The 22,385-nt window shown below is 41.0% G+C and overlaps 2 protein-coding genes across 2 annotated transcripts in view; both read right to left on the reverse strand.

The window, feature by feature from the left end:
• Positions 1–17,977, reverse strand: part of PACRGL (parkin coregulated like) — a 78,225-nt gene extending 60,248 nt beyond the window's left edge. Inside the window, exon 1 of the mRNA XM_082653965.1 lies at positions 17,915–17,977. The gene's annotated coding sequence lies outside the window, so the exon portion shown is untranslated. The remainder of the gene's footprint in view (positions 1–17,914) is intronic.
• The window catches only part of SLIT2 (slit guidance ligand 2), a 390,009-nt gene continuing 382,736 nt past the window's right edge, over positions 15,113–22,385 (reverse strand). Inside the window, exons 34-36 of the mRNA XM_082653966.1 lie at positions 18,337–18,628; positions 17,915–18,126; positions 15,113–16,823 (exon numbers count right to left, since the gene is read on the reverse strand). Of these exons, the coding sequence (XP_082510092.1) occupies positions 16,582–16,823; positions 17,915–18,126; positions 18,337–18,628 (746 nt within the window). The 3' untranslated portion in view covers positions 15,113–16,581. The remainder of the gene's footprint in view (positions 16,824–17,914; positions 18,127–18,336; positions 18,629–22,385) is intronic.

The following is a 22,385-nucleotide window of genomic DNA, read 5'->3' on the forward strand; positions in this document are numbered from 1 at the left end:
GCATGCTGTATTCTTCCTCCTGGACCTGTGAGTAATACATTTCTCTCTTTCAGTTTCTCTTGTGATCTGTTGTTGAATGCAGAAAACATCTGCCACCCTGTGCCCCACTTAGCAAATGTCAATTTAACAAAGTCATTACATCTGTTCAGGTTGAACACTTGCCTAAGGGTAATAGAAGGTCAATAAGAGAAAACAAGCAAGCTGGGGTATCTCCTCAAGTTGTTTGAAAACTTGTGTATGAGTGTGTCCATCTAGGATACATATCTAGATAGTTTATACAGAAGCCACAGCTCAGTATGGTGGCACACAGCACACAGAAATTTCCAGCCCTACTTGCTGGAAAAGGCTGTAAAAGAAAAGTTTTGCCTGGACATTTGTCAAAAATGGCAAGGAAGACTTTATTCAAGACTATTGCAATAGGGGAGAGAGATAGAATGCAACTCCATATATAACAGGAGCAAGTGGGGATTTGTATCCAATGGACAGAGTGAGGAATTGAATGGAAAATTACCAAGAGGAAATTTGTTAGTATTAGTGGAGGTGATGGTGGTGGTAAGAGGGACCTAATTAGAGATCAAGGATTTGGGAGGAGGAGCTTAACTGACTATTAAGGGTGGGGGATTCTTTTTTTTAGGATTTACGTTGGAATTTATTTATTAATATGTTAATATTTTATTTTTTATAATTTCTATTGGAGTGTAGTTGATTTACAATGCTGTGTTAGTTTCAGCAAAGTGAATCAGTTATACGTATACATATATCAACTCTTTTTAAGATTCTTTTTGCATATAGGCCATTACAGAGTACTGAGTAGAGTTCCCTTTGCTATACAGTAAGTCCTTATTCATTATCTATTTTATATATAGTAGTGTGTATATGTCAATCCCAATCTCCCAATTTATCCCTCCTCCATCCCTTTCCCACCTGGTGACCATAAGTTTGTTTTCTACATCTGTGATTCTATTTCTGTTTTGTGAATAAGTTCATTTGTACCATTTTTTAGATTCCACATATAAGTGATAGCATATGATATTTGTCTTTCTCTGTCTGACTTACTTCACTGAGTATGACAATCTCTAGGCCCATCCGTGTTGCTGCAAATGGCATTATTTCGTTCTTTTTTGTGGCTGAGTAATATCCCATTGTATATACGTGCCACATCTTCTTTATCCATTCATCTGTCGATGGACATTTAGGTTGCTTCCATGTGTTGGCTATTGTGAATAGTGCTTCAATGAACATTGGGGTGCATGTATTTTTTCAAATTATGTTTTTTTTCCAGATATTTGCCCAGGAGTGGGATTGCTGGTAGCTCTATTTTTAGATTTTTAAAGAACTTCCACAGTGTTCTCCATAGTGGCTGTACCAATTTACATTCCCACCAACAGTGTAGGAGGGTTCCCTTTTCTCCACACCCTCTCCATCATTTATTGTTTGTAGATTTTTTGATAATGGCCATTCTGACCAAGGGGGAGGTGGGGGTGGGACTCTTGATAAACTGGCTTTGCAGGATTCTTTGCTAAAACTGAGATCAGCTCAAAAAGGAAGGGACCTAGCTAAGGAGAAGACTCAGAGGAACCTGACTGAAGGTTGGCCAAAGAAGGAGTCTTTGTTATGGCCATTGCCATGAGGTCCTAATGGCTCCTGGACTCTCCTTGCTTTTCTCCACCTGAGATTGTGGCTTTTCTCCTTTTTCACATGCCTTTCTCTTGGAAACAGAGAAGTCTGCAACCTGGAATGATCACTTCCTTGCTAGCTGTTCCATTTGTCCTGGGCTGGTTGAAGGCCAGAGAAAAGAGAATTAGCAGAAGGAGAGTGGGGCTGCAGATGGTTGATGGTGGTCAGGGAGAGGGGAAGATTAACTGGAAATTTACTCATATGGTATAAATTTTTTCTGAGAAAATACTTCCTGAGTTCTAAATATCAGGGAATTTACTCCACAGAGTTCAGAGCTGCCTTCCTGCTCCCAGGATATCTCCTTAGTGAAAATGCAGAGTCTGTGCAGTGATTCTGTGAACTTTTTTCCATGCAAAGTCCTATTATGTTTGCATGAATATTTATACAAAGTCATAGCCCAGGAGAGAAAACTGTTAATGTCCTGTAGGTCTAGACACTTTGTGTAGGTAATGGTAAGAATCAGTATTCTGGTCTCATTTGGGGACCATTACCATGATGTTAAAATTCAAGATATATCAATTTCCCAGAAGCCTGAGTGTAGACACAAAGTCTTTGGGTGATTAATGATTAGGATCCCTTAAGAGTGAGCTGTGAAGGCGCCAGACAAAATAGAATTAAAATGTTGCATGTTACCTAACCTTCCCTCAGGTGGCTCAGAAACTCCCTGAACACTTGTCATTTGTTGCATCCTCTTAAAAGTCCGTTGCATTTTCAAATATCTGAAGGCTTAGTGAGAATCTTGATTGAGGTAGAGTTTGTTTTATTTCTTTTTCCCAAATGATGATTGCCTTTTAGATGATGCTCCATTATTTCCAAGGGTTTTTGTTTCCCAACAGGAAAATATGGGTACAAATACTTATACCATAAGAATGCTGTAAGAATGAATAAAACTATATGAACCTCCTAGTAAAGAGCCTAGCATATAGTAGACCCTCCATAATGGTAGACGTTGTAATCATTATTATGTGTGAGGGACATTTATTTTGGTCTATCCAGAACCTAGTTCCTATAATTGGATCCAGTTCCTGTAGTTCTTACAACATCTCTAATTTTCTTTGGGGTTCCATTCCTCCCCAACTCTGAGTTTAAGTGGTTCAGATCATGCCGAGAAGATCATACCTTAGCAAACAGAAATGATAATGACTATTCATTATTCACAAGAACTCTACTAGGTGCCAGTCACTGTTCTAAGCACTGTCATGGATTGTCTCATTTACTATCTGCAACCACCGCACGAAGGAATGTATGATGAAGACAAGGTGCTATTACCTAGGACCCCAGAATATTGTGGCTCAAAAGACACAGAAACTGATTTTTCTCTCTCCTGTAATAGTTCTGATTAATGGGTCCAGGCTGGCTGGGTCAGCTCTGCTCTATGTGGCCTTTCAGAGACCCAGTTCCTTCCATCTGTATTTCTCAGTCATTCTCAGTGCACTCTTCTCATCTGTGTGGTCAAAGCTGGATCTCTGCCATGTTTGTATTTTAGCTGTCTAGATGGGAATAAAGAGCATGGAGAGGATATGCCCAATACCTTAATTCCCAGGTCTGAAAGAGGCTCACATCCTCTCACTACATTCCGTTAGTCAGAACTTCTTCACATGGACACAGTTAAAACCAAGGGAAGCTGGGAAATGCAGTCTAGCTGGGAGCAAGTCTCTTCTACGAGTGAATAAAAGAGTTGACTTCAACAGGCACTAGGTATTATAAGCATTAGAGGAAATATAGATAATACAGGTAAATGGTTATTCACTCAGTTTTATGGGGTGGGACAGGCTAAGAGAGATTAAATCACCACAGGGCATTCTGTCTGTATATCCACAGACATAAATCTACTCGACAGTTCCTGTACCACTTTCCTGGAATCTCTGAGAGAGATTTCCAGCCATGGGAATAGAGTTGGATAGCTCGTAGAGTCAAAGGTCCCAGAGTGAGCATCAATCAATTAGGGGCAAGGGTTAGTGGTTACCCAATACTCTCTATCCCTCCATGGCACTGTTCTGAGATGTGGTCCACAGAGTCAGAGGGACTCCAGTGCAACTTTCAATTGTCCACAGCAGTAACCTGTGATGAACACATCCTTTATTATCTTTCTGGCATTCTTTCTCTCACTCCTCTCTTTTCTCATATGCTTCATGGGATTACCTCCTAAATAAACTGCTTGCATCTAAGTCTCTTCTCAACTTCTATGTTTGGGCACTGAAACTAAGAAATTCACACAGTTAATAAATGGGGAACCAGATGTGAACTTGGCTGGCTCTATCCAGACCTGCCCTCTTAACGACCTCTCAAAACTTTCCCAAAATCCTGAGCAGGAGACCTGTGTCTCACTCATCGTTTTATCTCCTGACAGTGGGTACAATGCCTGATATATACAGGGGCAGGGAAAGGAAGACAGATGGTTCAGCCCGGAATGTGAGCTTTCTGTGTGACAGGCATGGTGCTAGTTACTTTACCCACCTTATTTCATTTAATCTTTTTTTTATTATTATTATTTCATTTCATCTTGCTTTGTATCCACAGGTACATCTTTGGATCTCCAGAACTCAGCATAGTGCTTGGCCCAAAGTATATGCTCAGCAAATGAGCAGTGAAGGACTACATTGAATGGATTAATTAATTACTCCTAATGAAAAAAGTGCTATTATTACCTCAATTTTTTCAGATAAAGAAACTTACATTTAAAAAAATTAATAGCATTTCAAGATGACACCTAGAAAGGAGCACGTGGAGGAACAAATTGTGATGCTTTTTGTGTATTTGTTGTAAACTTGACTCTATGTTAAGAGTTTCACTTACACTAACTTAGTTAATCCTCACACTGATTCTATGATGGAGGATGTAAGTGTATTTTCCAGATGAGGAATTGCGGGTCAGAGAGCCTAAACAACAAACACAAGATCACTCAGCTAATAAGAGATAAAGCTTCAATTTGAAGCCAGATCTGTTCATCTCCAACTTCTCTGTCTTTTCCACTATAATAATCATAAGTAATAACTGCAAACATTTAATTACTTACTAATTAAATAATTATTTCACTGTGCTAAGTGTCTTCTTTTTTTTCCTCATACTCCTCCTAGTGGTCATGTGTTAAACCTCTAATGATTGTTAACTTTTTTTTTTTTAACATCTTTATTGGAGTATAATTGCTTTGCAATGGTGTGTTAGTTTCTGCTTTGTAAAAAAGTGAATCAGTTATACATACACATATGTTCCCATATCTCTTCCCTCTTGCGTCTCCCTCCCTCCCACCCTCCCTATCCCACCCTTCTAGGTGGTCACAAAGCACCGAGCTGATCTCCCTGTGCTATGCGGCTGCTTCCCACTAGCTATCTATTTTACGTTTGGTAGTGTATATATGTCCATGCCTCTCACTTTGTCCCAGCTTGCCCTTCCCCCTCCCCGTATCCTCAAGTCCATTCTCTAGTAGGTCTGTGTCTTTATTCCTGTCTTACCCCTAGGTTTTCATGACTTTTTTTTTTCTTAGATTCCATATATATGTGTTAGCATATGGTATTTGTTTTTCTCTTTCTGACTTACTTCACTCTGTATGACAGACTCTAGGTCCATCCACCTCACTACAAATAACTCAATTTCGTTTCTTTTTATGGCTGAGTAATATTCCATTGTATATATGTGCCACATCTTCTTTATCCATTCATCTGTTGATGGACACTTAGGTTGCTTCCATGCCCTGGCTATTGTAAATAGAGCTGCAATGAACATTTTGGTACATGACTCTTTTTGAATTATGGTTTTCTCAGGGTATATGCCCAGTAGTGATATCATTGGGATGATATCTCATTGTAGTTTTGATTTGCATTTCTCTAGTGATTAATGATGTTGAGCATTCTTTCATGTGTTTGTTGGCAATCTGTATATCTTCTTTGGAGAAATGTCTATTTAGGTCTTCTGCCCATTTTTGGATTGGGTTGTTTGTTTTTTTGTTATTGAGCTGCATGTGCTGCTTGTAAATTTTGGAGATGAATCCTTTGTCAGTTGCTTCATTTGCAAATATTTTCTCCCATTCTGAGGGTTGTCTTCTCGTCTTGTTTATGTTTTCCTTTGCTGTGCAAAAGCTTTTAAGTTTCATTAAGTCCCATTTGTTTATTTTTGTTTTTATTTCCATTTCTCTAGCAGGTGGGTCAGAAAGGATCTTGCTGTGATTTATGTCATAGAGTGTTCTGCCTATGTTTTCCTCTAAGAGTTTGATAGTGTCTGGCCTTACATTTAGGTCTTTAATCCATTTTTAGTTTATTTTTGTGTATGGTGTTAGGGAGTGTTCTAATTTCATACTTGTACATGTACCTGTCCAGTTTTCCCAGCACCAGCTAAGTGCCCTTTTCATGCCTAACTCATTCAGTCCTTGTAACAATCCTATGAGGTAGGTACTATAATTACCCCCAATTTTCCATTGAGCCAACACACTACCTCTAGTTTACTAACATTGAACTGAACAATCTCACCCCTTGGAGGATTCATTACCACTGTCTTCTAACTTCCATTGCTGTCAATGAGAAGTATGTTCTCAATAAAATTGTGAATAATTAAGTACCTTGTAGATAATCTGTTTTCCTCTGGCTCACTGCTTTTAGGATCTTATTATCTTTGGTGTTCTGCAGTTTGGTTGTAATAATTAAGTTAATTTCTTAATTATTTTAAGATAAATTTTATTTATCTTGCCTCAGCTTTGCTGCATTTCCTGAATCAAAGGAATCATATTTTTGATCCATTCTGGAAAATCCTTAAACATTATCTCTTTTAATATTTGCTCTCATCAATTCATTCTATTTTATTTTTCCTGAAAACTTGAGTAGATATGTTAAACTTTCTCATACTATCATCATTTTATCATTACCTCCCCCCCCTTCCCCATATTTCCATCTCTTTGTCCCTTTATATTGCATTATAGGAATTTTCTTCAAATCTACTTTCTGGTTCATCGATTCTCTTTTCAATTGTATCTGTTATGTTTTTTAACTCATATTGGTGCTTAATTTCACCAGCTATATTTTTCATACTTCTTTGGTTCTTTCTAAAACCTACCTTGTCTTATTCCTGGCACATATTTTAATTTCTGATTATTTCTTTAAATATTTTAGATATGCTTTTCCTATATTTTATATATGATAATTCAAATATATGAATGCTAAGTGGATTTAATTCTCCTGATTCTTGTTCCTGTTAACCCTATCTATGGTGGCTTACTTCCTCTAGTGTTTTGTATTCTATCACTTTGGGTTTTCAGCTAATGTTTAAGTTGCTGGTATTCAACTTACAAAGATTAATTGTGTTTGTTTCTGTCAGGTCCCCTGAGAACTAGGAACTTTGTTATACAACAGTTGATAACTAAAACACCATTCCTTCTTGTGACTCTCTGTTTGGCCAGAGTGATAGGCATACAGCATCTTCTTCATTTCTTGCTCTACTTGTGGCCAACAAAAGCGATTGTAGGCTGCACCAGGCCAGAGAGAACTTGACTGACACCTAGATCTTGGACTTTGCAGCCTCCAGAAATAAATTTCTGTTCCTTAAGCCATCCAGTCTTTGGTATTTTGTTATAACAACCTGAGCTGACTAGGACACCAGATAATTCCGTTTTTGCTCCTGGAAGAGTGAAACATCCTGAGTTATAGGAGGCTTTTGGGTTGCCAAGGTCAAGACCTTTGAGGAGATGAAGCTCTATTCTCCAATGAGGAGGTGGAAATCATTTTTTTTTATGTTTGAGAGGCTGAATGAGGAGACTGCATGATCTTGAAGGAAGGCCATGAAAGGGGAAGTATTGGGGTTCTGAGCCTGTAAGACAGCAACCTGGACCCTTTGTTGACGATTAAGTGTGAAACCTGTGGCAAAGGTACAGAACAGGTGAGAAGGAAATTTCTTCCAGTTTCTAGGGCACTAACCATGTGGGGGCTCAGACAGTAATGACTGGCTCACTCAAGCAGGCTGCCACTCTGCCATCGAATCTCATTTTAGAAATGTCACATGTTATCTCCCTGATTTCCCTGAGGTGGCAGTTTGCCACTTTCTGTACCTCAATGCTCATCTCGCTGCTGCACTGCATCTTCCTGTTCACCACCTGACTTGGAGACAGGTGTAGTCCAGGTTGCATTCCCCAGGAAGCTGGCAGTGCACACATAAGACCTATGAGGGAGTGTTTGTAGAATCACCACCCATCGAAAGGAAGGGAAGGAAGCAGGCTTGGGCAGAGGGAGAAGTGGTATTGTGATGCAGTCTTAAAGGTTTTGGCTAATCCCATGGGGAGTTCTGAAGCTGGAGTGGCCCTTCATCAACATCTCACATTGAAGACAGGGTATTAGGCATTTATATGCTCTCATCCTCTAGTCACTGCATGTAGAAATGCACACACTCTGGAAAGAGTGTGGGACCCTGGAAAAGAGCTTTCTCTTAAGCTAAACAAGTCCAAAGTGGTCTGATAGCTAAAGGCTGTCCAATAGCAGTGAGTCCAGCAGCTGGCAGGTAAGTGCTTTGGTCCTGAAGTGTTTCTGGCAGATATGTCATGGTGTCCACATGAGATGGACTAAGGCATGCTGGTATATCCCGACAACAAGGGTTGGATACACACTTCCATTAACCTGGAATGTGAAAGGAGGAAGATCCAAGCTGAGGTGAGGAAAAGGAACTTGCAAAAGTAACCCCTTGATATTCTTAGGGCAAGGATGTCTTTCCAGATGTGCTTTTCTTACTATGAGCTCACCGGTCAGTTTCATATTGTACCATGACAGCCACAACTGAAATTGCTTCTTTGTGTATAGAGATTCTGCTCTTAAAAAGAATAGGATTCAGGTAAAGAAAATGTGAGTATGCAAAGCTGCAACTATTATTCTTTTAGATCTGGATCTCAGGCAATTCTGTGAGTAACTTAATTTTTTCCCATGTGAGGGAAGATTAGATTTCTAGAATCCTGTTTATCTCTCTCAGCCGATAAGCTCACATGGTCTCTGAGTTGGGCACTCCAAAATTTCTGTAAATGTAGGTTCTTTAGTTGGGGCTAAAAGCTCAGGTGACCACATATCATGGGGTTTTCCTTAATTTATTCTGACTTTGGAATTAGTGAGTTTATAGGTGAAATTTTGTTCTAGGAAACCACATGGTGTGTGTGTGTGTGTGTGTGTGTGTGTGTGTGTGTGTGTGAGCATGTGTACCCACGTATCAGGGCCTAGAAGGAGCCACTCTAGGTCTGACCAAATTGAACTGCCAGGGCCTCTTCCCTCTTTGTACGCTTGGCCTTTCAGTGTGCAGGGTTGTGATCACAGCTGTGATGAGAATCACTACACTCCCACTCTTCATTCTCAGACTGTCCTTCCTAATGGTAAAGTCCTGTGTTAATGTTCTAAAATATGAAACCATTTAGAAGAAAGAGGGAAAAAGGAAAATCAGATTATATGAGACAGAATAGGGACTTCCACTTCATTCTCTGAGCTGTGAGACCACCATGCTTTTCTTGCCAAATGATAAGAGATTTATTTCCTAATCAAATGGAGTATTGTGCATGTCATTCAGAAATGTGTTCCTGTTCATTTCACAGCTCCAAAAAGGAGTGGACAGGCATCAGAAGGGAAGAATTGTAGCTAACGTAGGAATAATAGGAATGAAAAAATCAATGTAGAGATGTAATTGAAAGTAAGAACTGGTGGTCGAGGCAATTGAATAGTGATATTGTGAGCAGAAACCAAGCAGGATCAAGTAACTGCAAGATCAGGCAATTCACAGATGTGCATCTTTCTCCTTTCTGGGATAATGCAGGCCTTTGAAATTGTGAACAGGGATGTTATCAGACATACCTATTCAAAGAGAAGTTTCTCTCTAGTTCTTTTTCATGTCTTTTTTTTTCTTTTCTTACAGAGAATGCCTGAGACCTAGAATGAGTCCAAGCCTGCAACTTTGTGGCTGATATAACTGGACTAGGGCATGTCCCATTCTGTCCTTGAGACTATCTTAGCAACAGAATTCAATTGCTCCCGGCTGGCTCCCTCAATCAAGGCACACCTGAGTGGAAGGATGACCAGGAATCCTTCAGCAGCCACATAAAACTCATTCCATCTCTCTGGGCTCAGTTTCTGAAAGAAAATTCCTGTAAAAAAGCACTATTTATTTTTCTTTACCAAATGAGAGATATAAAGAAGATTTTAATGTGTTTTTATTGGGCAAGCGAGTGCTATTCCTGGACATTTTTTAACAAAAAAAAACAAGATAATTCCCCTTGAGAAATACTCATTTCTCTGGTATTACCTTATGAGGACATTCACAGACTTTGCCCATCAATTCCAATAAAATCAATATCGCATTATGGTTAGAGTCAGGAAATCTGGACTGTGTGACCTTGGGCAAGTTACTTAATCTCTCTGCCACAATCTTATGAACAAACTGAAAATAATTCTAGCCATTTCAAGGAGGGAGAGTAAGATTAATGACAGCAAGTATTTTGGATGATTGTCTGTGTGGCTCTTTCTCCCACTCTCTCATTTTGTGTGTGTGCTTTTTTTACATTTGATTTTCTTTGGAATCCAAATTCAGCCACCTACATACTGACACAAAGGCAAAGGTAGTTTCAAATGCAAGATGGCAACGCCTCCACTGGGCTGAATTTTGTGTCTCTGGACACAGTTAGCACTTGCAATGTCCTCTATTTCCCTTCTGTGGGAGGAAGAGGCAACTGAGAAGTCCATTTGGAAAAGAACTGTTGCATATATATATATATGCAATATATATATATATTACTCTCTCGACTCTGTTTCAATAATTTTGTGGCTTCTTGCTTTCAGGAATCCTGTTTCTTCAGCCCCAGTAAAACCTTCCAATGTTCAACTCGCTCATGTAAGAGATGAGCTGGTGTGGCCTTGCTCCTTCAGCTTAGACCTCTGTATTCCCTCCAGTACCTACCTCAAGTGCTTGCCCCACACCTTCACAAGCTGTCACTGCAGGGGATAAACCAGTCCTTACTGACCCACTGAATGAGTGCCGCGTGACCTCACCAACTCTTCCAGTTGTCATCCTGACTCACCTCTTCTTTTGCTATCAGACTTATTGAGAGGGAAGTCTATTACTCATAACTTCTGTTCCTCTCCATGGCTATCCAGCTACTACTCCATCATTCTATTAAAACTGCTCTTTCTTCATCTCCATTCTGGGACCACTTCATTCTAGAAATGTGAGCATTATCTAAAGTTGGGTCCTATTCTTCTGGTCAAGTTCATTCTATTGAGTATCTAAATTAGCTCATCCATTTTCTTGGCTTCAGCGACCACTTCTATGTGGGTGAATCTTATACCTATGGTTTTAGACATCTCAGCTCATAATCTGTTTTAAAATATCCTTTCCTACAATTTGGCAATCTAAGAGCATAAGTTACAGGCTTGGGGGGGTCACTTTGTGACGAATCTGGAATACCACACTAGAGTTTGGATGTTATCCTACAAAGGAGTTCAGTAAAGACATTTAATTAAAGGTAGTAAAGACATGATATAGAAAAATGCATTATGTTCATTCAGTGGAGTGGAAGACGGGTTGAGAGCATAAGGGTGGGGCTTCCCAGGTCAGCAACTCTGATCCTCAAGTGCTTTCCAGCCCTATGCAGTCACTATGCTGCAGCGAAACCCACATTTCAATTCTTGTGCTTTAAGGAAAAGCAGAAACAAACAGACAAGCTCAAAAGAAGTCACACCTGATTTCCCCTTCTTCCCTGCCAAACACCCAATTCATCATGAATTAGTAATTCTCCCACTGTAACAATACACTTTATAGAGTCTCTTCTAATTCATTTGCCATTTCCCCCCCTTTTTAATTCCTGGCTCTTACCTTTTTATATACTTAAGAAATAGCTACCTGATCAATTGATTTTACATTCTGCTACCCATCTAAAATTCCCATATTTCAGGTCTTGACAAATCATTCTCTTACTCAGACAATCTCAGTAAACTTCTATTGCCAACAAGAATTCTGAATATCTTAGCTCTCACCCCCATATATGGCCTGTAATTTCCACCACCATGCTTTTGCTCAAACCATATTACTTTGCTTAATAGTGAGCCATATAATGCAATTGTTCTGTGAACTGATGAAGTACTTCTCTCTCCCATCATTCTAAGCATGCATTGCTACCATGGCTCTTCTAGGCTCAATCCATATCTACAATGGTTTATTATAGAGACATCTCTCAAGATTCAGTGTAACACTGTATAGTAGTTTTTGTACTCTTTTGGTTTCTTTAATGAGAATTGGAGCATCCTAGCAGATGAAGAACAATTTTACCTCACTGGTTGGAGGAACAGCCCTTGGCATCCTCACAAAACGGTGCCCTTAATGCACAGGTATTTTTGTTTTTTCAGTTGACCCCTTTCCTGAGTCTCTGCCTTAGTGTCCAGAGCAAAGAATGCTCATGAGTTTCAAAGCATGGGTTGGCCAGCAGTTGTTTCTTTTAATCCAGCCTCATCAGCTTCTGAGTTCATGAAAATGCCTTTGAGATTCCAGAAATACTATTCTTAATCTTCAGTGCTATTGTAAGTGTTGATATTTTCTGTGTCTTCAGAGGTATTTCATTTGGAACTGCGTTAAACACTACTAACTAGTTGCTATTTTACAATGAAAATCCATTTTTGTTGGCACTTTAAAAGCTTACCGTAAAGAGACGCTCAAAAAAATAGATGAAGCGAGTTAATAAAGCCAGAAAATAGTCATTGTTGTATTACACACATGAAATAAATATATGCCTCACTCTGACCACACTGACTTCTTTTGTTCCCTTGCCTACGCAAGAGTCTTTCCCTCCTCAGGCCTATAAACAGGCTGTTCCCTCTGCATGGACTCCACCCCACTTGACCCTCACATACATTTCCATCTGTTTCCATTGCACATCCTACTTTATCCTTCACAACTTAGCTTCAGCGTCACTTCCTCACAGAGGCATTCCCTAACTCCCAATATGTATTTGATTGGATCCCTCTGCTCTACGTTTTTCTAGTACCTCATAATTTCTTTCAGGGAGATTATCACAATCTGAAATTATATATTAGTTCAGTCATTTGTATATTATCTATCACCCATTTTAACCTCAACTCCAAAGGCATGGAGTGTGTGCTCTAAAACGGCAGAAGCAATATCTGTTTCGTTTGAAACTATATATCAGAAGTTTGGCATAGCTCCTTGCACATAACAGGAGATAGGAAATAAAAATTTAAGTCACTTTTGAGTACCCAAGAGAGGATTAAGAATGAAAAATAGCTTATGTATTTTATATAGCTTTATATACTTTATATAAAGCTTCATATACTTTTATAGCTTAAATACTTTTACAGCTTATATACTTTTACAGCTTATATACCTTTACAAACATGACTTTTGAAATAATGGTCACTCTATGAGGCAGATGACACCATGACACTCAGGATCTTTAAGTCCTGAATTGATTTCCACAGTCTTTCAATCATTTCTCCAGAAAGAATTGCTGCTGACAAAGCAAGCCATCCAAAAAGAAAATGCTCAGAGCAATTCTAAACCCAGGGTTAGTCTATTAGTGCTTAGAAATAATTTCAGGAAATCTTTGGTGAACACAAATTCTGAAGAGGGAGAGAGTTATTATTCAATGAACACATCTTAAATTGAACACATGTCAAACCTCCATGGCATGTCCTTGACGGTACCGCCTCACTCATGTGAGACTTTAAACACATTAGGGATGTTTAATTACTTTATCTTTTCAGATTAAAACTATACATTACTGGGCTTCCCTGGTGGCACAGTGGTTGAGAGTCCGCCTGCCGATGCAGGGGACACGGGTTCATGCCCCGGTCCGGGAGGATCCCACATGCCATGGAGCGTCTGGGCCTGTGAGCCATGGCCGCTGAGCCTGTGCGTCCGGAGCCTGTGCTCCGCAATGGGAGAGGCCACAACAGTGAGAGGCCCGCATACTGCAAAAAAAACCCCAAAAAAACTGTACATTACTCTGTGAAGCAGCCTTGACTCTGAGATATGCAAAATGCTTTTTGTTTTAATATATTGAATCTGTTGGAAATACTCCAAAATAGTTTCCTATTAAAGAAATCCTATGGTCTAGGCTTTGTAAGTAGGCAGCCTTTTGTAACATGAATAATGTCCTTATCTCATTTACTAGTAATTATTTGACTATTGAATTTTCTCAAAGAAGGACTCTTGCAGAATGTAGCCCCATTACGAAGCAAATAATCCCCTAGGAAACTTGCTAAATCAGCCCAAATTCCAGGCAAACATAATTCTATTTTGTGTCTTTATAAGCAGGAAGGAGAAAGAATAACATTCTGTAAACTACTATATTTCACTTTTTTTCCCTTAAAAAACAAAAACAAAATAAAGTCTCTAATGAAGATTACTTAAATTGACATGATCAATAGAGAATAATTGTGCTGTGGAAATGAGTGCCAAGGCTTAAAAGTCCCTTAGTAGAGGGTAGTAATTACTGAGCTTCGGCCTTTACCTCTTGAACATAGACCACGTGATCTGAAGGGCCTGAGCTGGAATTCAGCTCCTCTGTTTTCGAGCTGTTTATGCCTGTGGAAAACAAGCAGCATAAAAATCCCACAGGTTTGTAGAGGGAGATGAATATTTCATATAAAGCCCATGGCATAGCACCTGCCATATAATAAGCCCTCGAAAAGCAATGACTATTAAGATAATGCAAACCCTTGAAGAAAAGAAGCAACCAGTGGGAATAAACAAATGGCTTACAATGACTGCATAATATTTATATTATTAAAATGTAGACATTTTAAACAAGAGTGAATAAATGATTGGACATTTGTGTCTGTGAAACAGCAGTATGTGTGTGTGTGTGCGCGTACGCTTGCGCGGGTGTGCATGTGCACACGCGTGTCCACGTGAGTTCACGCACACATGATTTTCTTACAGGGAAATAAATGAAAAACTTTTAGCTGGTGGGTGAGGATTAATATCCCACCCAGTCAGTGTTATTTTCCTGTTCTGGATAGTATATCTAGATATTACCAACCCTTGCCTGACAGTACCTTTGGAGAAAAGTTCTCTTTTTCTTGTGTTATTTTCCATCTGGATCTAATTGAGGGGAAAAGAACAGCATAAAGGAAAATACCATTTTGGTTGAGTTAGATTTCATCTTATAATATTTTTTGGGGAAAAATTAATTGAATATGCACTGTTTTTCTTAGCCAAGAATATGTTCTTTTCTCCATCTCTTTCATGTGGCCATCCCAAAGTACCCAGATGTCACAGTATGCTGATCTCAAACCAATTTCTGGCAACAAAAAGGTATAGGTTTCCCTCCCTGTTCTTTTGGTATCACCTTGATTAAGAAATTCTTAAGGAGGAGACTCTAAATACTGTGCAGTTTCTAAGAAAACCAACAAGCTGTTAATGAAGTAAATATCTGTTTAATTTACAAACATCAGTAGTGTAACTGATATTAGTCTGGAGAAAGACAAAGCACACTGAATTATACATGTACGTCTAGTTTTCTTTGTAAAAATGTTTTTGGAAAGAAACATCTGCATCTTTACAGGGTACCCTGGGATTTTAATGAGGGAAGAGCACAGTCCACTATAAATCCTTATCAATTCTACATTGTAATTTAGCAGCAAACATGTTAACATGGGAACATTAAGGTAATAAAGGAGCTTTATTGTTTGGGGAAAAAAAAAATCACAGTTCTTGACATTACAGCCTTTTCTCTCCCCGCCCCACCCTCGGTAAAAGGGCAAAAAAAGTCGAGGAAATAATTAACTTGTAAAAGATCTACTTTTCTAGTGTCGATTGCTACACACCATTTCTGTTCTGTGAGGACACGCTGCAGAGGGGCGCTTCTTTCTGTACAATGACCGTCTCACGCATAGACTTTACATACCCTCTGCAGGTGTCCTGAATGAGGCCAGTAGGTCAGTGACACCAGTGGTCAGATGTCAAGGTAAACAAACAGATCAACACATATTTATCCCAAGATAACACCCTATGTTAGTACTATTGCCAAAAAAACCACAAAAGAATCCTGATTTTTAAGTTTGAAATGTACAAAAATATCAGGACAATTATAAATTAATATATATTAAAGCATTGAGAAACAGCAAAAGGATGGCCTAGAATGTTAAGTACAATGTACTTTGATACAATAAATATTTCTCATTGAAACCGAATACTGTATAGGGCTGTTTAGAACTCATAGAAACAAAAATTCATATTATTACTAATTTATTTATCAATAATCTATTGGTTCTTTATCATCTCCTTTGTCATTTATATTACAAAAAATTAATACTGGAAAACGGTAGATAAACACTTTTGTGTGCTTCTCCTGCTAACATGCTGACGTTTAAAAAGAAGATAAAATTTATTTTAGCACTCTCGTCTCCTCTGATGAATGGAACCCAGGTCTTCAGGATACTTTATGTTCTGCACAAAATATTTCTCATCCGTTCATTCTGGCTGTGAATGCTGGAGTTCCATTCATCTGCCTTGCACCCTCACTCACACACATGTGCTTGGTCTGTCCTCATGAACTGCGTAGATGCAAACCAGGGCACAGGAGATTATGCTCTGGGCAACTTCACATCAGCAGAGAGAACCTCGTCTCTCCCCTGGGTATGTGCTTCTGCTGGTCTCCAGCAAGTTACGAAGATGAATCCAAGTTACCATGGTTTCCATCATTGCTCTAATGCCTTCAGGTGTATCATTCTTTATACTTCTCCAGTGTTGGGGAAGCTTTAGTTCAAGCATTTCTTTTTTTTTTTTCTAAATGCAGAAAAAAAGTCTTCATTCTCATAATAAAAATAAGTCTGTTCTGTATTTTACAATATATTTCAATTATTTCCACTATGAAGCATTCGTGAGTCCAACAGGGTCAAGAAGTATACAACATTTTCCAAAGACCAAAGCTGCCAGGGACATGGTTTAGGAGGCGCAGTGGGTACAGCCACACTTCACCACCTTCTCAACCTCGTCCACAAACGATGACCCATCAGTGCATTCGAAAGTGTATTTCCGTCGCTTGCTCCTCAGAGGTCCGCAGCACTGCCCGCCTGCACACCCCCCTCTGCATTCCAACCGGGAGACCTTCTTAGTTGTTTGGCAAGCGGCATAGCCCTGCTGCTTTTGGTAATAATCTCTTATCCGTTCCCCTCGACAAGAGATTTCTAGAAAAGAACAAAAAGCACAAGCAGTATAAGGGCAGTCGCTGTCAGTCGTGTGAAGTGGCCGTCAATCTACCACTCACTTCAGGAGACACTGCTTTCGCTTCCTGTTTGTAACGGCTATTTTCAGTGTTATGCTATTCCACATTACGGCCCGGTGGCACAGCCTTCAGTTCTTTGAAAAACACTTCTTTTCGGCCTTTATTTTCAGCAAAGTGAATACTTTATATGTGGACTGTAAATACTATGCTTTCGGGCTGACAAGAAAATTGGATTCCTAAATCTTTTCTTTTATAGCAAAAATATACATCTTCTGTTTTTACACTACTAACAGCTGGTTTTGTTTACCGAGGGCGCCGTTTCAGAGAGTACGCAATTTAATTTATTAGACCTGGAGTTTAATATCGTTCAATCTGTTACTTAATACAAGTAACATTCCACTAACTTCATAAATTACCCAAGTATGAACTAGTTCAAAAAGAGACATCTGCTAAAAGCCTCCATGGGCACGTTCCTCTCGTCTCATCCCTCCGATACACACAACAAAATCCCTGCCAGCTGGAGGCAAAGCACATTCTGATCACGCAGACACAGGAGAAGGAAATAGGTGGGCTGAGATGTCAGCCTGTTTCCATCCCTCTCACCTGCATAATTTACTGTGATAAATCAGTTGATTCTAAGGTCAAAGGCGATTTTGTCCTAAAACTAGAGCAGAATTATTAGTACCGTCTTCTCTGTGCCAGAAGATGAATCAGTAATCTGTACAGATGAGAACAGCAGGTAAAGGTAAGAAAGAAGGAAAGTAAATGTGCTCCCGCCTAAGGGAAAAGTAGTATTTCATAGCAAATCAAGTGTGAGAAGACTTGTGAAGGGTGTATAATATCTTGCAACGGAGGTTTAGGACATTTCACATCTGTGCCTTCCTGTAACACTGTTAAGTAAATCAACAGCAGCAACTACAAATACTGCAAAGACCTGGCGTTCCTCATATCACTCCCCTCTGTGTGTCTTCCTGTCTCTCTCTCTCTGTTCAAAGATGGGGGCCCCTCTTGCTTTGCCAAGATAGAGGTCGGTGCCCACCTGGGTTGGCTTACCTCGATCACAGCTGTCCCCAGTGTATCCACTGCTGCATTCACAGTAGGGCTGTCCCAGTCCTGAGAGCCTGCATTTCCCATGCTTACACTTGATCGCCTGGCAGGGGTTAAACAGATCCTCCTCTTCATCACAGAGGACGCCCCCATGGCCCTCCAGGCACTTGCAGCTGTAGGAGAAGGCGTTGATGGGCAGACAGGTGCCATGGACGCACCTACAGTGGAGGACCGCAGAGATGGAAATGGGTCAGGCAGAGAGGATAAGAATGGAGGAGGGAGGATGATGGATGGAATATAAGGGAGACAATGCTAATGAACTGACTTCTTTCTCTCCCTTCCCCCTCCCCCTTTCCTTCTTTCCTCTCTGGGGTTTTGCTTTGAAGGTTGGAGTGTGTGGGTTTAACTACCAAGCAGCCCAGACTCACTTATTTCCAAGACAGGGGTCATTGGTCCTCTGGTCACAGAGGGGCCCCGTCCATCCTTCCTGGCACTCGCAGGTGAAGCCGGACTGGGTGCTAGGCTGGCACGTGCCGTGGGCACACACCTTCTTGTGGCACGGCTCACAGCCGGGCAGGATGCCGGTCTGCATGGGCACCTTCCGGAAGTCCTGCAGCTCGCTGTTGATGTAAAGGTTCCGGATGCAGCCGTGGAAGCTTGTGCCGTTCTGCCCGGGGGCCTGGCGCAGAGCTGCGGCCACGTTGTTCTTCCCGGGCATGCCTGCGGGGGAGCACCAAGTCAGAGGTCACGCCCTGCCGCGGCTCCCCAGCCAGTGGCCACCCGGACCCTCTTAGCTCTTCCAGCGGGGCAGGAGTCTGCGTGACTCTTCTTCAGGAGAACCAGGCAGCACAAGCATCCCGTCCTGCGCTTCTCAACGGGGCTGCACATCAGAATCACATTGGATCTTTGAAGAAATACTGATGCTTGGGACCTCAGCCCAGACGGATTTGATCAGATTAACTGGGTGGAGTGGGGGAGGGAGAAGGGATGTGTGTTTCTTTGTTTTTGTTTTTTGGAAGATGCTCCAGGCAATTCTAATGCACAACTAGAATAAAGAACCTAGTTCATTGGCGGTCAATCTTTAGTTTCTAACATCTGTTTTGTTTTTGGTTTTTGTTTTCTTAAATAAAAAAACCCTTATATGGAGGCATGAATCTATAAAACCTAAAATCAGGGCCACTGTATTTAAAAGCAAGGCTGGGAATGGGGGAGGGATTCGTACTCCCTTCTACCTCCACACCCACCCCCTAACCTGGACACACAGCCCAGAAGCCTAGAGCCAGACTGATTCCTTGACCAATCCTGCCCTTTAAAGATGAAAGGGGCCCAGGGCCCAGAGAGCTCGGCGACATGCTCGGTGTCACCAGTAAGACTGGGTTAGAATTAAGCCGATGACACAAACTTCCCCAATCTCAGGTCATGGTTCAGCCCCCTGATTTTCAGAGAGTGAGAGCAGAGCTGGGGTTCACAGGGACCATTCACCCCAGTCCTGCCAAATTCTAAGCTGGCAGCTAGTCCAGCTCACCACTGGCAATGTCCCAAACTCAGCCGTGGATGTCAGTGTCTGAAAAACTCACCCTGCTTCCAATCAGGACAGCACTTCATTCACATCCTTTTTTTCCCCTTGCTAATTGAGAGTGAAACCTTCATATTCCAAGAAATCAGGACTATAAAAGAAATTCCTCCAAAACCAGAATTCGCAATCTTTGTGTGTATATATATATATATATATATATACACACACACACACACACACACACACACACATATATATATATTCCACCAGTGACGGTCATCTGGTAACCCTTATCTGGCAAAACTGAGGAATCTTTCCATGGCCTAAGCCAGACCCTGAAATAGCTCCTGGATGGGATCCTACACGAGGCAACCATCCAGGTTGCTGCGGGGGAGGGGAGGGAGCCAAGGCCTTTAGAGCAGCTGACCTTCCCCCCAGTGCTCACACCATCCCTACACCTGGACTCTGAGCTACTGGTTGGAGGGTCGAGGCTGGAAAAGACCAGGGCTGTCACTCTCTAGAGGGTTTGTTGGTTATAAAGACCACGAGCCACAGTACTCTCTGGGCGCTACCTTGTGGCAGCATCTCCTTTCCCATTCGAAGGACCTCCATTCGAGGTCTAGCAGGCACCAAAGTCAGATAGCCGCTTATACAAAACCATTAGGCTAGAGGTCAAAGTCTGTATTTTTGGCCTGTGTGCACTTGGCCAGTCATTTCCTCTCTCTGGTGCTTAGTTTTCTCATCTGTAACATGAGTGGATGGACCAGACCAGTTGTTTCCAAGCCCGTCATACATAAGAGCCACCAGAGGGGCGCTGTTGAGAAGGCAGCTTCCCAGGCCCCCATCTCTCCTCACCTGAGATTCTAACCCAGAATGACGGTGTGGGCATAGAAATCGCAATGTTAACATGCAAGCTCAGGTGACTCTGGTGCAGGTGGTCCTGGTCACATTTTGACAGGTACTGAATTAATGTCTAGGATCTGAAGGTCATGAGTTCAAGTTTTTAGTCTGTGTGTGTCTGGCCTTGGGAACTGGGTTGCTTTGTAGAGTGGGGTCAAAAGGATGGAATATTCCATTTCCAGGAGAGGACTAGTGACTGGGAATTCCTTGTTTGGGGGTAAGTTCTACATAGTCATATCCATCCATCCAAAACATGTGGACTTTTTTTTTTGTGGCCTCTCCCGTTGCGGAGCACAGGCTCCGGATGCGCAAGCCATGGCTCACGGGCCCAGCCGCTCCACGGCATGTGGGATCTTCCCAGACCGGGGCATGAACCCGTGTCCCCTGCATCGGTCCTTTCTTCAGAGGTCCTTTCTTCAGAGGTTAAAAAAGAACTTCTTCCAAGACTATTTTCAATTAGTCACGCAACACACATATGTGCACATGTCAAGACTAACTACAGACCCATGAAGTTCCACAGCAGGGAGAAGCAATTAGTAAATGTGTTCCTTCTATTCCCAAACTAACAATGATAAAGGTCTAGCTTTGATTGTAGTAATTTTTAAATGAAAATGTTGATACATCACACATATAGTTACTTTCAGTAGGATATCATGAAGTCAAGAACTATCTTAACTCAACCTTTTCAGGTGCTTGGTAGACTTCTGACCAGGGAACTAAGTCTTAACTGAAAAACAGAAGTAGATCCATGTTTGTTTTCCTTTAGCCTTTCCTCTATGCCATGGACCATAGCTGGAATTCAATCTATCAAACAATAGGTAACTTAGTGGACGGTTTTTAGCCTTAACAAGCTCTACATATTTCAAAATGACAATAAACAGACCAAGTGTCAACACTGATGTCTTCTGTACAATGGGGGCATTAGGAGAAGATTTGTGATGCACGGAGGGGTCTCTATGTGCAGGTCTTTACTTTAAAAAAAAAAAAAACCCTTTAAGTAATGTATGTTCTGGTTGGACAATTATACAGAAAAACATAAAGATTACAGTGCTTTGCATCAAGTAAAGCCTATATCATGGGTAGTTGAAAACCCAAAGGTAGGGAAACCTGCCTCCCTGTTTTGCTAGAAAATACTCCTGCAAGGGCCTAAGGCATGGAATGCATCACCTTTGGGCCATCTTCCTTGGGGAGTGTTCCTGTTTGCAGACTTTGAGAAAAAAGAGAGCTTGTTTACCTTGCTCTCTTTGCTAATTCAGGTTCTCCTGCCTTTACCATAAAGAATTCAGGGCTGCAGTCTTAGGACTGCATTGTATTTTTAAAATCCGAATTACCCTGAGTGGGAAGGAAATGAGCCCAGTGTGTTCTCTGGCAGTGAGGCTGGTTGGAAGTGGAAAGAGGCACCATCTGGATTCTTCCAGGCCCTCTACCCTTAGAAGGATTAGCACTTCTCAGTACTAATTTAAAACATTTTTTCCCCCTTTTTGTAAAAATGTTCTGGCCCAAGCACTCCCATTCTCTACTTATTACTTTCTCCACATTCTAAAGGGGTCTTAAAAGATTTAATGAAATGATTTCTAATGAAAACATAATAAAATCAAGTGAAGGACAAGTCCAGAAATAAATGAAAAGCCACAGAACTTAGACTGCTTCCTTTTCTGCTCCATGTTAAGAAGGTGAGTGGCAACGCAGGTGGCTTTGGGGTTAGACAGACCTGAACTCAAACGAGGTCTCTATCAACTTGGACATATTCCATGAAGTCCCTTAGGGATTATAAAACAAAAAATCATACCTACTTCCTAAAGTCTCTGAGGGTTAAGACTGTAAAAGCAGCATTGCATTGAGCACACAGCATGTGCTTAGTAAATATAATTTCTTTTCTCTCCAACCACAGGTAACATCTGTGACTTCACCCATGCCAAAGCAACTGCCGTTCATGGTAATGCAGGCAAGAATGGACGGCCTTTGCCTGTTAATGAGTCCCACAGTGTGATTCCCAGGAAGCAAATAGATCAGTCAACTTGCTGCACGGACTTAATATGAGATACTTTTATTACAAATGTA

Source organism: Grampus griseus, assembly GCF_964374135.1.
Source record: "Grampus griseus genome assembly, chromosome: 4".
Lineage (NCBI taxonomy): Eukaryota > Metazoa > Chordata > Mammalia > Artiodactyla > Delphinidae > Grampus > Grampus griseus.